Here is a 10578-nt window from a genome sequence, read left to right as displayed (position 1 = left end):
GCGGGACGGGGTCACGGCGGGGTCACGGCGGCGGCGCAGGGCGGCATGGCGGAGGGCGGCCCTGCCGAGGGCGGCCCTGCCGAGGGGGAGCTGGAGCCGCTGCGGCTGCGGCGGCTGCGGGGCGAGGGCTTCTTCGAGGTGCCAGCGGCCGACCGGGTGAGGGGCCGGGGCCGAGGCCGAGGCCGAGGCCGGGCGGGCCTTCGCGTCTTCCGGAGGTGTCCGGGCCGGGGGGAGGGTCCCCTTGGCCTGGGGACCGCCGGGTGGGCCCGGGGCCTGCTGAGGGCAGCGAGGGCCAGGTCGCCCCTGCCGGGGACGCGGGGAGCAGCTGTGCGGGGCAGGGGGCCGGGGGAGCCGCCCCTGCCCCAGCCGCTGCCCGGGCTGCGGCGCCCGCCGCGCTTCTGTCACGCTGGTGTGGCCCGTAGGCAGCGGAGCGGTCCGGCGGCCTGTCCGGTGGGAGGGGGGCCGTGGGTTAGGGTGCCAGCCTGCCCCCGAGGTCGCGTGTCCCTGGGAAGGCTGGTGAGAGACCCTGAGGGCTGCCCTAGAGACAGCCCTCACCTGGGATGTGGTTCTTTGCTTCCAGCTGGGAAGATGCCGGAGTGTGAAGGAGTTCGAGAAACTGAATCGGATCGGAGAGGGCACCTATGGCATCGTGTGTAAGTGTGGCATTGCCGCTCGCTCCAGGCCTGGGGCAGAGGTGGTTGCTGGGTAGGCTGCGGCCCGCCTGCCTGCATGCTGGTGGTGAGAGCATGTGGGGCTGGGGGTTGCTACTGGGGGAACCAATGCTGGGGGGTGGCTCATCAGCACAGGGGTCCCGCTGACTCATGATAAAACGAGTGTTTGTTTGCTGGTGCTGACTGCGTGGCCGGTGCTGCTCTTCCAGACCGTGCCCGGGACACCCTGACAGATGAGACCGTGGCTCTGAAGAAGGTGCGGATGGACAATGAGAAAGACGGTAATGGAGGAGCAGGGAGCTGTGGTGGGGGTGGCTCCTATGGCGTCCTGGGAGCGTCCTCAGCCCCTGCCTGAGGCACTCGTGCAGTTGCTTTCTGCAGGAATGCCTATCAGCAGCCTGCGGGAGATAACCCTGCTCCTGCAGCTTCGGCACCCCAACATTGTAGAGCTGAAGGAGGTGGTTGTTGGGAACCATCTGGAGAGGTGAGAGTCCCTGCTCTGTCCTCCCATTGTCTCCTGCCCTCTCTGCCTTTCAGACCCACCTCGGTCCCCTGAGCCACCTCTTGCAGTACAGACCTGCACTGGGGCACCAGAGAGGTGTCTAGGGCGAGGCTCCTGACTGCATCTTGTCTATAACAGCATTTTCCTGGTGATGGGCTACTGTGAGCAGGACCTAGCTAGCCTTCTGGAGAACATGCAGACACCTTTTTCAGAGGCTCAGGTAAAGGTTGTGCTGGGCTTTAGGTACATCACCCCTGAAAGGGTACTGCTACTCTAGCCAGAACGTACTGGCCACCGGTGTGGACTCCCTGGACCTTGTGGCTTCAGCAGGGCTGGGCAGTGCCAGGTGAGCTGGGATTCCTGGGCTGCGTGGGGAGCCTGGGCTTAGCTGGCTCTTACAGGATGCTCCAGGGACTTCTCAGGCTGGGTTTTGGGCTGGAGCAAACTGGCAGGGAAACAGAGTTGGGAGAAAACATGCTCCCAGGCAGCCTGCGAGCTACTCCGGGAGGACACGGGGACTGATGCACTGCAGAGCAGTGACAGGTGTGGCAGACTGCAGGGCACCCAAGTGAGTTTAACCTCCAAGGGTTTGCCTGGCTGGTGCTGCTCTCACAGAGAGGTTGGTGCTTCTGTTCTCTGTCTCCAGGTGAAGTGCATCATCCTGCAAGTCCTCAAGGGCCTGCAGTACCTTCACGAGAACTACATCATCCACAGGTGGGAGCAGCGGGGTGAGCACAGCGGGAAAGGGGACAGAGGGGGAAGGGGCTGGTGGGAGGGAGCCTGCTGAGCCCTCGGACCACAGCACCCTTCACCTGCAGCCCCTGTGTCCTGGGAGCCAGCAGCACAGTGTGGAGTAGCTCTGGGTGGGGGTTCGGCGCTGACCAGCAGCTCTCTGTTCCCCGGCAGGGATCTGAAGGTGTCCAACCTGCTCATGACTGACAAAGGCTGTGTAAAGATAGGTGAGCCACCGGCAGCTGCCAGTCTGGCTCTCGCCACGGATGTGCTTGCAGCTCTCCCTCTGCTCCGTGATGCAGTCAGAATGAGGAGCTTGCTTCCCTTCTGATCTCAAGTCTCTGTTGCAGCTGATTTTGGACTGGCACGCACCTACGGGATGCCGCCGAAGCCCATGACCCCCAAAGTCGTCACGCTGTGGTGAGTGGCCAGTGCTAGGGGCCAAGCTGTGCTGGCTTGGTGTGATGCGCTTGAGTCCTTGCAGTGCAGCGGGCGCTTTGCTTGTGCCAGCTCCACCGTGGTCCCCTTGAGACAGTGCTGTCTCCTACGCAGGTACCGAGCACCCGAGCTGCTGCTGGGGATGACAACCCAGACCACCAGCATTGACATGTGGTAAGGGCGGGGCAGCAGGTGCTGAGGCTGGCTGGGCAGGGGCCTGTGGGGCTGCAGACCCACACTGGGGGGGGGTGTCAGTGGAGGGGCTTCTCCTGCCCCCACTGACACTTAGGTGTCCTCTGTTCTGCAGGGCTGTGGGCTGCATCCTCGCCGAGCTGCTGGCCCACAAGCCGCTGCTGCCGGGCACCTCCGAGATCCACCAGATCGACCTTATTGTGCAGCTCCTCGGGACACCCAACGAAAACATCTGGCCGGTGAGAGCAGTCCCCTGCTTCCCGCACCCCCTGCCCGTTCCCCCTGCCTCTGCCTCATGCCCTGATCCCCTCAGGGTTTCTCCAAACTGCCCCTGGTGAGTCAGTACACGCTGCGGAAGCAGCCCTACAACAACCTCAAGCACAAGTTCCCCTGGCTGTCAGAGGCCGGGCTGCGGCTGCTCAACTTCCTCTTCATGTATGATCCCAAGAAGCGGTAAGAGCTGGTGGCAGCTCTGCATGGGCAGGACCTGGGGCAGGCAGGGGAGGAAACCTGCCCACAGATGGAGCTGTCGGCACCACCGCCCCTGTGACAAGGCCGTCCCCAGAGCTGGGGGCAGGTCAGTGCCTTCGGAGGGGTGCCTGCCATGTCCCCTTGTACCCCCAGGGCAACAGCGAAGGACTGCCTGGAGAGCTCCTACTTCAAGGAGAAGCCCCTGCGTAAGTAAACACCCCATGGGGCAGGGCTGGGATGCTCTGGGCCCCACTGACGCCCCGGCCTCTGCCCCGCAGCCTGTGAGCCGGAGCTCATGCCCACCTTCCCCCACCACCGCAACAAGCGGGCAGCCACCTCCAGCGCTGGGACGGAGAGCCAGGTGAAGCGCAGCAAGCCCTGAGCTCTGTCCCGCGGGAGGAAGCATGGTGCACGCCAACTGGGATGGCTTTTCTTGGTGGAACAGCACCAACGCCACAGGCTCCATCCCTTCCCGGCACGGCTCCAGAATTGAATTTCCTTCCCTGCACCGGCGTGGGGACGGCTGGCTGTTGGAGGGGAGCGCTGCAACCCACCCCCACCCCATGTGGTCTCCTGCCCCAGAGCTGGGCAGGCTCCAGCTGTGGCTGGGCGAGCACAGCGCTGGTGGCAGGGGACAGGCAACGGGGCCCGGGGCTCAGCAGGGAGAGGCCGGGGCTCGGCCGGTGCTGGCTGCGTGGGGCCACCCCAGCTTTGCCATCAATAAAAGCACCTGCCAGCAGTGGGGAGTGAATTGCCTCATTCCTCAGCTCCTGCTGGGCCGGGTGGCCCTGCTCCGGGGACAAGGACACCCCTGAGCTCTGCCTCCCTGAAACGGCCTTAAGCAGAGCCCTGCCCCACTCCTGGGAGGTGACAGCTGCTGCCCAACGTCCTGTTGGATGGCACCGTGGGTTATGTCCCTTCCCCATGGACTTTGCATCCCCCGACCCCCCCCTCAGCAGGGCAGAATGAGACCACCACACTGCGAGGCAGCCATGCTTTACTGAGATGTACTGAGCCGTTTACAGCAGGAGCGCCGGGGCTGGAGCAGGGGCCAGACAGGCTCCTACCGCCCCAGGGCCAAAGCAGAGCGTGGCACAGGCACCGCTGCCCCCCGGCACAGCAAGTCTGGTGTCTCTTGGGCCGAGCGGTGGTTGTCCCCATCCCCTCCCAAGTGGGGAGGGATGGGAACAGCCAGCACCCCAGGGTGCTAGGACCAGGGCCTGGAGCCTTCTGCCAGCAGCATGTCCACCTCTGTCCGCTGCAGCCAGAGCCGCTGCTGCCTCTTGCTGCGCAGCTCCTGCCCGTGGTGGCGGGTGCGGCAAGCCTGCCCAGCCGCGCAGGCACCAGTGTGCAGCTGCTGGCAGGTCGTGCAGCAGTAGGAGGGCAGCGCGCCCTGGCGCAGGCAGGAGTGCAGCTGGTAGCAGGGCAGCTCAGGGGCTTCCTGGGGGGCGGCAGGCGGCAAATCCTGGGGCTCCCCTGGTGTCTGGGGTTCTTGGCTCCCCATGGCTAGGGCAGAGAGCGGGCTGCCAGCCCTGCTGAGCTCCTGGTCCAGGTAGAGGTGAGAGGAGGTGTCCGGGTCCGGGTTGCTTGCGGAGGACACTGGCTCCTGCCCAAGCTCACCATCTCCGCAGCGGTCCCAGCACCTCCCAGGTACGTCCCCAGCGCCTCGTGGGTTGCCAAGGTCCCTCCACAGCACTGGGGGGGCTGCATCCTCTCCCTCCGAGTCCTCGGAGCTGGCCGGCATCTCCCGGTAGAGATCCACACCGTCACCGCAGTTGGCAGCCGCCGCCTGGGACTGGGTCCCCAGCTGCTGCAGCATCTCCACGCAGGCCTCCAGGTCCCCCGCCAGCCGCCGTGCTTCCAGCAGCTCCTCGGCGCGCAGCCGGCGCGGCTGCAGCCGCAGCACCACCTCCGCCAGGATCTCGCACTCCAACCGGCAGGCGAAGAAGCCGCAGGCGGCCGCGAGCAGCTCGGGCGCGGGGGGCAGCCGGGAGAGGACCAGGCGGTGGCCGTCGCGTCGGTAGCCCAGCCGGGCAAAGCTCCGCACCAAGTCGGCTTCAGGGAGCGCCGGGCGCAGCAGGTGCACGTAGGCGCCGGAGAAGGTCTGCAAGGAGAACAGGGGCACAGCTGGGGCCGGCACCCCGGGGCGCCCCCCGCCGCGGGCACCGGCCGGCAGCGCCTGCTCACCTGGACGGCGCCGAACTCCCTGCGCCAGGGGAAGAGGTAGAGGTTGGCGGCCGCCAGCTCCAGCAGGGCGAAGGCGCGGGCCAGCCCCCGCAGCGCCGGCCCCGGGTCCCCGCGGCCCCGCAGCGCGCCGGCCAGCACGGCGGGGGCGTCCTCCTGCAGGGCCGCCAGCAGCGCCGGCTCCCGCCGCAGCCGCTGGCCGAGCGACGCGTCGGAGCAGGCCCCGGCCTGGCCCTGCCGCAGCGCCCGCTCAAGGCAGCGCCGGTACTGCTGCCGGTACAGCTGCCCGCACTCCTGCCGCAGCGCCGAGCCCGCGCACATCCTGCGGGTGCAGCGGCGTGAGCCCCCCGCTCCCCTCCGTCCCGTCCCGGCGCCCCTTCCGCTTCCCGCGCCGCGCCACCCGCCGCCGCCGTCACATCGAAGGGGCGTGGCCTCCCGGGCGGGGTTGACCCCGCGTCGACATCGCCCCCTGGAGGACGGGAGTGGGGGCACCTCCAGCGGCACCCCCCTGTGGCACCCCCTGCGGCAACCCCCGGCGACACGTCCGCCGGCCACGGGGACCCCCCTGCCGCGGGAACGGGCGCAGTACCTGGCCGTGGGTGGCGGGGAGAGGGTCCCCCGCTGCCGCCTCACTGCAGGGACTCCACGTAGGACAGGGCGCTCTGCAGGGACGTCAGGCAGTACCCCTCCTCCCCGATCAGGTACCTGCACCACACACCGCCAACACCGTCGCAGGGACACCGACACGGCCACCACAGTGCCACGGCTGGGATGCTGCCATGGCCAGGATAGTGCCACAGCCACTGCATTGCCACGGCTGGGATGCTGCCACCACCATGGCTGCGATGCTACCATGGCTAGGACACCACTACAGCCACTACGCCAGCACCACTGAGATACTGCCACTGTCACAGACTGGGACGCTGCCACAGCCACTGCACCACCATGGTTGGGACACCGCCACCATCACAGCAGGGACACTGCCATGGCACCACACCATCATAGGCAGGACACAGGACACTGCCATGGCCACCACAGCATCATGGCTGGGACACCATCATGGCCACCGTACTGTCATGGCCAGGACACTGCTACCACCACGGCTGGGACACTGCTATGGCCATGCTACCTCCAAGGTTGGGACACCACCACCACCATGGCCAGGACACCACCACAGTCACCCCACCGCTGCGGCCAGGACACTGCCAGGGTTGGGACACCGCCACAGCCACCCGCCACAGCCACCCGCCACAGCCCTGCGCCCACAGCAGCCACACTCCACACTCTGATCCAGCTCCCATCCCCACGCCTCCAGCTCCGGGGACAGTGCCCCCCCCGGGGTGCCCATGTGGCCCAGCACCCCCGGCGCCTACCCCTCGTGGATGAACTCCTCCAGGGCGGCGCACTCGGGCAGCAGCTGCGGCAGCCCTGTCTGCAGCACCACGTAGGACAGGATGGGCAGCAGGTCATCCGCCCCACTGCTGGCAACAGGAACCATCAGCCACGGTGGCCACGGGAACCCCCAGCCCCACACCGGCACCCCAGCACCCCGCTCCCCACTGTGCCCCCCATACTCACATGGCGGCAGAGGTGGGGGTCCGGCTGTCCCGGGCACCGCAGTACTCCTCGGCACACTCACAGATGCCGCGCAGGGCTCGCACTGTGGCACAGAGCAGGTGCTGAGCATCACCCTGCCACCCCCCTGACCCCCCTGTCAGCCCAGAGCCCCCGACTACGCACCGATGCACTCCAGCTTTCTGCGAGGACAGGTTTCTAGCGGGATGAGCCGCAGGTCCTCGATGGCGGAGCCATACGCAGGGCAGCCAGGGGCTGGCGGGAAGAGCCGGGATGACAGCCCCATGTCGGCGGGGCTGGCGTGCCGGTGCTGCTCCATGCTCTGGGCCAGGGCTGCTTCGCGGGGCCGGTGCACAATCCTGCGGGCAGAGAGGCGAGGGGCTGCTGGGGCAGGGGCCGGGGGGGCCTGGCTCGGCCCAGCTCAGGGCCCGTGGTACCTGTAGAGGGCCAGCAGTGGGGCCCAGAGCGGCGGGAAGAAGGCCTCCTCCAGGCAGGCCAGGCACTGGTCCTTGCTGGCGGCAGTGCTGAGCCCCTCGAAGGCCAGCAGCGTCAGGGACAGCAGCCTGTCTGGGAAGGGACAAGTTACGCAGCGTGTTTGACGGGTGCACGTGAGACTCCCCCCATCCTCCCCACCCTGCACCCCGAGCTCACCCCAGCTAAAGCAATGGCGTGCAGGGGGCCCCTCCTCCCCACCCCACAGAGCCCATGGCTGGGGAGACCCCCTTCCTGGCCCCCGCGGGTCCCCCCGACCCCGGCAGCTGTTGCTCACCAATGGCGTTGTGGATGTCCCGCACGATGCCCTTCAGCTGCTCCGGCAGTGCCATCTCCTTCGCGGGGCCGGCTGGGGGCTCCCCGGGGGCCCAACCCTCGGGCGATGCCAGGAACCGCTCCAGGTCCTCGAAGGAGCTCTCCCGGGGGGTCTGGGGGGCTGCCGCCGGCCCCGGCCAGCCACCCTCTGCCTTGGGGGTGCCGGGGCTGCCATCGGTGAGGGGCATGCTGGACAGGCTGTGCCGTAGCCCGGCTGTGCCGTGCTCGGGCACTGAGAACATGCAGTGGAGACTGCGGGAGGCCCGGAGCCGGTGGCCCCCTGGCTCGGTGAGCAGCGAGCCCCCCGCATCCAGCGAGAGGAAGGAGAGGCTGGTGGGGGAGGCGGGCGCGGTGTCGGCGGTGCCCTGGCTGATGGCCGAGTACAGGCGGGCGTACACCGCACACTGCAGCTGCCGCAGGAGCTGGGCGATGGGGTGCTCGGGGAAGCTGGAAGCAGAGGGAGGGGGTGGGCAGGGGGCACAAGCAAGCAGCCGTGGCAGAGCCCCTTCCCACCCCGGCACTACCTGAGGAGGCAGGAGAAGAGCCCCGACACCAGGGAGAGGTCCGCCGGGCTCCGCTTCAGCCTGGCCTTCCACTGCCTCGGCCAGTCCTGGTGAGCATCCACAGCTGGTCAGTGGGGATGGCGTGGCACCCTGCCCCACGGCACAGCCTCCTGCCCCCACAGTGCCAGGGAACAGAATAGCACCCTGTCCCATGGCACAGCATCCAGCCCCCACTCCGCCTGGGAATGGCACAGCACCCTGCCCCAGCAGCACCCAGGGGTGCCAAGGCCTCTTGCTCCACGGCACCCAAGGACAGCACGTATCCTGCACCCACAGCATGGTCCTCTATCCCCACGGCACCCACAGCAGCAGCCTCCAGCGCGTACTCACATGGTCCTGCTCGTACTCGAGGATGGCAGCGTAGAGAGCTCTCTGCTCCTGCTCCTCAGGCGTGAGGGCCACGCTGCTGGAGAACCTCCTGGTGATGCAACGGTCCTGGGTGAGGGCACCTGCCAGCGCGACCCCGGGGTCCTGGCTGTGACATCCCCCGGGTCCTGGCTGTGACATCCCCGCTCACCTGTTGGCAGCCTCCTGCAGCCGCAGCCGCCGCTCCTCCATTTTCCGCTGCAGCTGGGCCACGGCAGAGTTAAGGCTCTGGGGGCCCCGCACCGCAGCGGCACCCAGCTGGCACCACTCGCCCACCACCCTGGCACAACCCGCTGCCCCAGCACAGCCATGGCAGCCTGGGGGCCGGGATCAGCCCTTCTCCCACCTCCATCCCCCTGATCAGCCGGTTGCAGGACAGGACCGGGACCCCAAAAGCCTGCGTGGGATGGCTGCGGCGCAGGGACAGGGCACCGGCGCCTGGGCAGCACGTGGGGCTGTGCCGGAGCCCGGCGCTTTGAGCTCTCTGCTGCCGGGAAGGATACAGTCTCCTCCCGAGCCTTGGCGATCACCAAGTTCTCCATCATCTGCCGCTGCAGGGACAGTGTCTGCGAAGCAGGCAGCATGTTGGGGTCACCTGCCCAAAACCTGCGGCCGCCAGTGTGGCAGGCATGGAGCAGAGGGTCCCCCAGGCACCGCGGGGACCACCTCCCCTCCCAGCCAGCAGCAGTCCTCTCGCCCCAGCCTCCCACCCAGCGGGGCTCCCCACTTGCCAGGGAGGTCTTCTGCAGGGCCTGGCTGGGGTTCAGCCGCGCCACCCGTGCCTCGTAGGCGGCCTTCAGCTTCTGGTTCTGCAGAGATGCCTCCTCCAGCGGCGTCAGCTCCCTGCCGGGGACCAGCCCTCAGCACCCACCATGACACGCGCTGGGGCCTCTTCGCCGCCGTGCCCCCCAGCAGAGCGGGAGCCTGGGGATGACCCACCCCAGCCCCACGGCCTCTCTGGGCAGGCGTGGGGCAGATGCCAGCCCCCCGTGTCCCCCCGAGCCCCCGTACTTCCGTGTGCTCTGCGCCTCAGCAATCTGCAGCTTCTGGAAGATCTCCGGCGGCAGGAAAGGAGAGAGCTTCCCCCCCTCGTCCGAGAAGACCCTGCGGTGCCGGGGGAGGGGCGCGGGGCCCCCACCCCGCTCCTGCACAGCCGGTTTTGCCTGGGCTTTCCCTGGGGAGGGAATGAGAGAGGAGTCAGCTGTGCCCCCCCACCAACCTGGCCCCGGGGGGGGGGCCGGCTCCCCACAGCGGGACCCCAGGACCCCTCGCTCACCCAGCGCTGCTGCGATGGACTTGACTCTCTCCAGGCACTGCTCGGCCAGCTTCAGCATCTTGGGGGTGTCGGGGGTGACCACCTCACTCCCGTCTGGGGGGACATGCCGGGTGTCAGGGCCACCTGCAGGGCACCCGCTGACCACGGCTGTGCCAGCCCCGCAGGGCCAGGAGGCGCAGGGGGGCTGCGGGGGGCTGCGGTCCTGCCCTACCTGTCCCCGCCGCCTCTTCCTGCAGGGCCTGAGCGATGAAGGCGATGCTCTTCAGGTACTCCACGTAGGCCTCCTGCCAGAGGGGAGGGGTGAGCCGCGGCCCTCCCGGGCAGCCCCAGCCCCGCTGGCAGGAGGGGGGCAGCCGGGGGGGCGGGGCCCGCAACCCCGGTAGCACCGGTGAGACCCCTGCAGCCCGCCGGGCCCTGCGGGGGGGCAGGATCGGGCCCTTGCCTGGGGGTGTCGGGCTCGGGGGAGGCGGCCCGGGGACCGCCAGACCCCGCAGCCTGCCCGGGACCTCGGGGCACCCCCCGGCCCTCCCGGTGCCCCCAGGGTCCCGGCCCGCTCCGCGCTCACCCGCGGCCGCCCGGCGCTGTCCATCTCCAGGGCGCCGCTGGCCGCCCTCATGGCGCTCTGCAGGGCCCGGCCCGCCCAGGGAGGCCCCGCGGGGCCCTCGCCGCCCGCAGCGGCCATGGCGGCGGCCGCCGCCCGGAACGGCGCGATCGGGCCCGCGGCACCGGCGGAGCGCGGCGGGGCCGGACCGGCGGCGGGGTCCTCCCGGCCGGCGGGGGGCGCTGCGCCGGGCGGGGCGG

The 10578-nt window shown here is 69.0% G+C and overlaps 2 protein-coding genes across 6 annotated transcripts; one reads left to right on the top strand and one right to left on the bottom strand.

The window, feature by feature from the left end:
- Nucleotides 1-12: 12 nt before the first annotated feature.
- Nucleotides 13-3745, top strand: CDK10 (cyclin dependent kinase 10). The gene is made up of 13 exons (XM_037409096.1): nucleotides 13-156; nucleotides 581-653; nucleotides 881-952; nucleotides 1053-1155; nucleotides 1312-1393; nucleotides 1820-1887; nucleotides 2080-2132; nucleotides 2256-2325; nucleotides 2458-2517; nucleotides 2651-2774; nucleotides 2849-2988; nucleotides 3160-3212; nucleotides 3285-3745. The coding sequence occupies exons 1-13, from the start codon at nucleotides 46-48 to the stop codon at nucleotides 3386-3388; spliced, it is 1113 nt and encodes a 370-aa protein (XP_037264993.1). The 5' UTR covers nucleotides 13-45; the 3' UTR covers nucleotides 3389-3745.
- Nucleotides 3746-3986: 241 nt separating this feature from the next.
- Nucleotides 3987-10500, bottom strand: LOC119157973 (VPS9 domain-containing protein 1-like). 5 transcript variants are annotated; one of them, XM_037409412.1, is made up of 16 exons: nucleotides 10343-10500; nucleotides 9989-10061; nucleotides 9778-9900; nucleotides 9513-9675; nucleotides 9233-9344; nucleotides 9005-9067; nucleotides 8653-8705; nucleotides 8466-8553; nucleotides 8097-8182; nucleotides 7535-8019; nucleotides 7203-7332; nucleotides 6931-7124; nucleotides 6769-6850; nucleotides 6564-6671; nucleotides 5780-5895; nucleotides 5410-5512 (listed from the first exon to the last, which is right to left on the bottom strand). In XM_037409412.1, the coding sequence occupies exons 1-15, from the start codon at nucleotides 10457-10459 to the stop codon at nucleotides 5820-5822; spliced, it is 1953 nt and encodes a 650-aa protein (XP_037265309.1). In that variant the 5' UTR covers nucleotides 10460-10500; the 3' UTR covers nucleotides 5410-5512; nucleotides 5780-5819. The 5 variants fall into 5 exon arrangements, with proteins under 5 accessions (XP_037265313.1, XP_037265309.1, XP_037265310.1 ...); XM_037409413.1 differs by having other exon boundaries at nucleotides 6564-6668; XM_037409414.1 differs by having other exon boundaries at nucleotides 9778-9870; nucleotides 10343-10459.
- Nucleotides 10501-10578: the final 78 nt, after the last annotated feature.

The sequence above is a fragment of the Falco rusticolus genome, chromosome 15 (genome assembly GCF_015220075.1).
Source record: "Falco rusticolus isolate bFalRus1 chromosome 15, bFalRus1.pri, whole genome shotgun sequence".
NCBI lineage: Eukaryota > Metazoa > Chordata > Aves > Falconiformes > Falconidae > Falco > Falco rusticolus.
The sequence above is the reverse complement of the archived record's forward strand: the minus strand, read 5'-3'. Positions and strand labels throughout refer to the sequence as shown.

What these genes read in the sequence shown, in the direction of transcription:
- LOC119157973 (XM_037409412.1), bottom strand. Translation starts at nt 10,459, where the DNA reads ATGGCCGCTGCGGGCGGCGAGGGCCCCGCGGGGCCTCCCTGGGCGGGC. An exon ending in CCACTGCTGGCCCTCTACAG is followed by an intron (nt 7,125 to 7,202) that starts GTACCACGGGCC and finishes CTCTGCCCGCAG; the next exon opens with GATTGTGCACCGGCCCCGCG. An exon ending in ACCCCCACCTCTGCCGCCAT is followed by an intron (nt 6,672 to 6,768) that starts GTGAGTATGGGG and finishes TCCTGTTGCCAG; the next exon opens with CAGTGGGGCGGATGACCTGC.
- CDK10 (XM_037409096.1), top strand. Translation starts at nt 46, where the DNA reads ATGGCGGAGGGCGGCCCTGCCGAGGGCGGCCCTGCCGAGGGGGAGCTG. An exon ending in AGGTGCCAGCGGCCGACCGG is followed by an intron (nt 157 to 580) that starts GTGAGGGGCCGG and finishes CTTTGCTTCCAG; the next exon opens with CTGGGAAGATGCCGGAGTGT. An exon ending in ATGTATGATCCCAAGAAGCG is followed by an intron (nt 2,989 to 3,159) that starts GTAAGAGCTGGT and finishes TTGTACCCCCAG; the next exon opens with GGCAACAGCGAAGGACTGCC.